Below are 5,596 nucleotides of genomic sequence, written 5' to 3'. Positions count from 1 at the left end.
CCTCACCTGATAGGCTGGCATTTGCTTCTGCTTCGACAGAAAAGGTGGGCAGTACACTTTGCATTTGCAGCAATCGCTGATCAGGAAGCCCTTATCTACCATCACTGCCATGTTTTCAGTCAACAACGCAGCTATTCCAGACTGTTTGAACATCTCCTTGTCGCTGACAGAACCACCATACAGACTGGAAACAAATGTCACTGCGCCATGTGGGGCTATGCCAACCAGGGCTTTCATGGTGCAGTGAGATTTGTATGTAGAATACATTTCACTTTGGAGGAGTGAGGATGGTGTTTGACACCTCAGCTCTGTGCAATCCAGGATCACCTGTGCCCGGTGGCGTTTCCACTTGGCCTAGTACCGGCTAGCGGGTCCTAATAGGCTACATGCACAGTGACTTCCGCATTCTACTCAGAGCTGCTGATGCATTTCCTGTTGATGAAAAATGACGACCTTCTACACCCGCTGCCTACAAGAGCTTCCGAAATTAAAAATGTCGGATGTTCATCGGATTTGCCGGACGACTAAAGCCCCAGCCAGCAAACTCGATAAAGGCTTCAAATTATATGCTGCGTCATATATACACAACTATGAAGGTAAGAAGGTAACAGGTACTAACCAGCTAGCTTATGCTCCGGGTTATGCTAACGTTAGCTGTCAAAAGCTAGGTAACGCCAGAGCCCTATAGTATAACTACTATTATTATTATTATTATTATTATTATTATTATTATTATACTATTACTATAGTAGACTACTATAGGGCTCTGGGTAGCGCTATGTACTGTTTCTGGTGTTAATTCTTTAAAACATTAGCCATTTTGCTAACAAATACTATCGTTTAATAGCCTTATAGCCTAGCCAAGATTGTCTTGTTGTTAGCCACACTGCATAATGGTATCGGCTTTTGTAAAGCAATGTTGCCATAGATGTTTTGACGTGAGTATAGATCTAACGCTGTTGCTCTGTTTTTTTTCATTCAGTGTCCAATAAAGACAGGCTGACAGGGCAGGTCAGCGTGAGAGCCTTGTGCTACAGGTCAATGAGGAAGAGCGAGACAGCACACAGTTTGAGTGTAGGCAGGCAACATTGCCACTGTGTTCCCCCCTGTTTATTGAGTTTCAGTTAAGTTAAACATTAGTTTACCTTAAGGGAATCTCAACAGTGTCCTACTTGTCCTACAGTGTCCTACTGCTTTATCACAGCTGATTGGTCAGATATTATTACATTGATTATGGATGTGTAAGTATGGGGGTTCAAATATATAGTCAAAACTGCTTTAATACAATTTTCAAGGCATCTTAGTTTCCAAAGAAAGTTCATTGTGGTATTGTAGGGTAAGAGGGTAACACTAAGCATTCAGGAATACATGCTTCTTCTAGGATAATGGGTCAGTAAAAATAACCAATAATTCTACTCATAACCTCCTGGCTCATTTACCACAAGTGAGGTTACTAATCACTAGTATTTCTTCTCTCTTTTTTAGATAACGCTTCGTGATTCATCACCAGTGGTGCTCACGCACAACCAGTGCTCCTGTGTTTCAGGAACTGTTTTGTGCAATCACACAGTAGCATTGCTGTTCCAAACAGCACATTACACTGAACTGAACATGTCAGTTGTGCCACCTGTGCATAGCTGTACTGAATCGGAACAGCAATGGCACAAGCCGCGAACAATGGTAATTTCAATGAGGTTCAAATACTTGTAATCTTTCACAGAGTTTCTGTTTTAAAGTGACTCAACGAACAGTACTTGTCTTTTCCTTAAGGGTGTGAAGCCAGGGCCATCAGCTCCATGGTCTTCACCAAGCCTGTACCAAATAGGATGGTGCAGACTGGAGGAAGGTCAGTTTAGCTGGAAAATTGTGTTTCCTGTGTTTTTAAATTCATAATTCTGGTGCTGTATTCCTAACCTTTGTCGCATTAATGTGCTATATTGTCTTTGCCATTCTTTGTAGGAGTGGATTCTACAGAGGCATGGTGGGGCCATTACCAGATCCCTGCCTGTTCAGAGTTACGGAGGCATGGTGGGGCCATTACCAGATCCCTGCCTGTTCAGAGTTACGGAGGCATACTCAGCGTTCAGCATTGAAGACAGACCGCTTGTGACCACAATGAACATGAGACCTGACAAGCCCCTTGTGGAAAGTGCCTTCGGGATTGTGCAGGAGGGCAGTGTTCTGTCCTATCAGATGCCTGCTTTGACGTCTCGGTACACCACACTTCACACTGACACACCACCAACACCCCACTTGCCCATAGAGGGGTATGTGATCTTGCCATGTGATTTACCGCTGGTGTGCTCAGAAGAGGAGCAACTGCATATTAACAGCTTATCTGTTGATTTAGAAATGTCTCACAACATTGAGGAGGCTACCCGTGAGCAAAGCTCTAGCTCAGAGTGGCATCTGCTCCGCAAACCCAGGGTTACTGCCTCTAGGTTCAGAGAGATTAGTCACGTCAGAGGTGAGAGCTCTGCTAACTCTCTTGCAGAGCGAATACTCAAAGGTACAAGGCAGACTGCAGAAATGAGGAGAGGTGCAGAGATGGAGCCCACAGTAGCAGCTGAATACAGTAGACTGGCAAACGTGAACTACTCCCCTTGTGGCCTTGTCATTCACCCCTCTACGCCCTGGCTTGGTGCCTCCCCTGATGGAGTTGTATTTGACCCAACAGAATATCCCCAATTTGGCCTTGTTGAATTCAAATGTCCCAATGTCCCAAATTATGTCGACTGCAAATATGTGCAGATGGAATGTGGCTCCCCTAAGCTCAAGAAAAGCCATGCCTATTACTGGCAAGTACAGGGTCAACTTCTTGTGTCTGGGATGCAGTGGTGTGACTTTGTAGTGTGGGCACAGGAGGACTACCTGGTGCAAAGAATATACACAGATCCAGAAGTGCAAAGAGCAATCAGAGAAAAAGTAGACTTATTTCTTTTTTACACATACATGCCGAAGTACCTGTCATTACAAAAGTAGTGGGCACTGCAGCCATTGATAACTCTGTGAGCAGTTAGCTGCTAGACCCTGGCTCAGCCGCCATTGTTTTTAGGAGGCAATCCCTCAATCATGTGTTCTGAATGACAACAAAATGTGATTTTAATATTTTGTTTGATATATATTGTTGTTTGTTTGTTCACATATGTAAATAAATATACAATTGTATTTAAAAAGACAATAAAGTGAAGTGATTTTTTTGTAATGAATAGTAAATCATTGCATTTGTAAGAAATCATCAACGCATTGTAATTTGCTATTTACCATTTATTCAAACAAAACACTAGCGTGTGTCAGGCAACACGGTGTGCTCGCCCAGCTTAATCACAGCTACCTGCACAGGTGTCATCATCTTGTCTTATTTCACCCATTTCTTGACCAGTGCTTTGTTCTGATAGGTTGACAGCATACATGCTACTGCAAACAGTTGGTTTATGTTGTAGGCATGGGACAGGAGGATGACGCCATCAAAAAGTTTGTTCTCTTTTATCCTCCTGATGACACGCTCCACATGAACCCTCAGTCTGGCAATGGCCTGTGCCTCCCTCACCTGATAGGCTGGCATTTGCTTCTGCTTCGACAGAAAAGGTGGGCAGTACACTTTGCATTTGCAGCAATCGCTGATCAGGAAGCCCTTATCTACCATCACTGCCATGTTTTCAGTCAACAACGCAGCTATTCCAGACTGTTTGAACATCTCCTTGTCGCTGACAGAACCACCATACAGACTGGAAACACATGTCACTGCGCCATGTGGGGCTATGCCAACCAGGGCTTTCATGGTGCAGTGAGATTTGTATGGAGAATACATTTCACTTTGGAGGAGTGAGGATGGTGTTTGACACCTCAGCTCTGTGCAATCCAGGATCACCTGTGTGTCTGGGAAATCTTTGAATGCCTCTGGGAGGTGGGCTTGAACTTCTGCAGGTGTAAGCCAGATGCACTGTGACCCCAATAAAGTTGTAAGAAAACTTGTCCATGTTGCAATGATGCGGCTCACAGTGGACTGGTGTATGTTGAAGCGGTTTGCAAGGTCCCTTTCTTTCAAACCCACCGACAGGAAGCAGAGAAAAAGGAAGAACTCGTCAATTGGCTGAAGCAGCTGTCTCTGGAAGATAAAAACAAAAAAAGGGTACTATATTAATGTCATGAGTAGCACACGATGGGAAAAACATTAAGTTGTTTTAGTTCTCTGATGTATTCAAAAATGATTGAGTACTACAGCCTTTTAGCCTACACGAAAGCAATGAAATGTCAGAGAAACATTTTCCCTTCAGTTTGTGTTTAGAGTGTGTGTTAAAAGAAACGTAGCCTACCGTTGATGGACGTGCGTGTGTAACCACTTCTTCATTCCTCTTGGCAGCTGATATCGCTCTTGTGACACGAACCATTTTATAAATGGAAGGCTCAATCAGAAACCAGAAGGCCATCAGGTGCTTATAGCTCGGGAATCTGTACACAAAAGACACATGTCAGTCATTAATGACTCGTTAACTGACACACATGGGCTAATGCTTTCCTCTTGTTTGCTGTAATACATTACAATTCAAATAGACTGATTAAGAAGGCACTTGGTGCAGGTATAGTAATATACAGCAGTAACATGTAACAACTACATTAAAGCAGCAGTAATAATCTAAAACATAAAGGGAACATTTTACACAGAATGACTACTTTTACTCTTCATTCTTAAGTGTGCAACTGGGAGAAACGCAGTGGATATTGACATGTACTTTTACTTTGGTAAGGTTTTGAAGATTTCCACTTGTAGTAAAGTATTATCAGTATGTTGTTAGTATTAGTATGTTTTACTCCACCACATTTAGTTAACCTTCATAGTTTCTAGTTACTTATAAAAGCACATGATTTATGATTCTACATGTTCAGTTCAGGAGTATTTTCAAACCATAGTATTTGTACTTATACTTCAGTTAAGTTGAGTAGCCTACTTATTCCAACACTGCATGCATATAGTCAGCAGTCAAACGGCAGGTAAACAGGATTCTTTATAAGCTAACCCATCTCAAAAACTTGGATAGCATTTAGCCAAAACATTACCTGATATAGAATCGGATGTTGTCGTCGGAGCCAGCAAACCGCTGTAAGCAAAACTCTCGCTGGACTCTTAACTCCTGCAGTTGCTTCTGCAGATCCTCCACTGTTTTGGAGTTGTCTTCTGTAGCTTGAGAGGACATGTCCAGTGAAGCTGGTTCAGGGGCTGAGCAGTAATCATGGTCACGGACATCCATGTGCTCTTCCTGCTCCTCCCGAGAGACTGGTTCAGTGGGCCGCTCCCTTCTCTCCCAAACACTAGCCCGCGGTGTTTGAGCAGTGAAGTGATTCCACTCAAACAGAGTTGGTACAGCACCTTTCACAAGCCTCCTACGGCCATCAAGGGTTTTTGGCTCTATTAGTTGATCCGTAGCGAAGTGACGACTGCAGACCTTGGAGTGAGAGGAGATTGTGAAGTTATCGCGTCGTATTTTAACCAGCCACTGTCTTCGCAGCTCGAGTTCGGTCGGAAAGCCATGGAAACTTAGGACCCCGTTACATTTAGCTGATGCCGTACAAAGTGGGACACAGCAGTGCTCGGAGT

At 43.5% G+C, this 5,596-nt stretch overlaps 1 protein-coding gene and 1 long non-coding RNA gene across 2 annotated transcripts; one reads left to right on the top strand and one right to left on the bottom strand.

Annotated features, from left to right (window-relative positions):
• Nucleotides 1–422: 422 nt before the first annotated feature.
• LOC117443882 (uncharacterized) lies at nt 423–1,788 on the top strand. Its single transcript, XR_011643020.1, has 3 exons — nt 423–596; nt 1,486–1,680; nt 1,771–1,788. It is a non-coding gene; the product is annotated as an uncharacterized lncRNA (long non-coding RNA).
• Nucleotides 1,789–3,266: 1,478 nt separating this feature from the next.
• LOC117443881 (uncharacterized) lies at nt 3,267–5,596 on the bottom strand. The gene is made up of 3 exons (XM_034079691.2): nt 5,059–5,596; nt 4,317–4,452; nt 3,267–4,108 (listed from the first exon to the last, which is right to left on the bottom strand). The coding sequence occupies exons 1-3, from the start codon at nt 5,247–5,249 to the stop codon at nt 3,359–3,361; spliced, it is 1,077 nt and encodes a 358-aa protein (XP_033935582.1). The 5' UTR covers nt 5,250–5,596; the 3' UTR covers nt 3,267–3,358.

The sequence above is a fragment of the Pseudochaenichthys georgianus genome, unplaced genomic scaffold, assembly GCF_902827115.2.
Source record: "Pseudochaenichthys georgianus unplaced genomic scaffold, fPseGeo1.2 scaffold_695_arrow_ctg1, whole genome shotgun sequence".
NCBI lineage: Eukaryota > Metazoa > Chordata > Actinopteri > Perciformes > Channichthyidae > Pseudochaenichthys > Pseudochaenichthys georgianus.
The sequence above is the reverse complement of the archived record's forward strand: the minus strand, read 5'-3'. Positions and strand labels throughout refer to the sequence as shown.

Excerpts from the sequence above, each read along its gene's own strand:
- LOC117443881 (XM_034079691.2), bottom strand. The coding sequence starts at position 5,249 with ATGGATGTCCGTGACCATGATTACTGCTCAGCCCCTGAACCAGCTTCA. Across the intron at positions 4,453-5,058 it reads AACATCCGATTCTATATCAG|ATTCCCGAGCTATAAGCACC; the intron begins GTAATGTTTTGG and ends TTTTGTGTACAG. Across the intron at positions 4,109-4,316 it reads CACACGCACGTCCATCAACG|AGACAGCTGCTTCAGCCAAT; the intron begins GTAGGCTACGTT and ends TTTATCTTCCAG.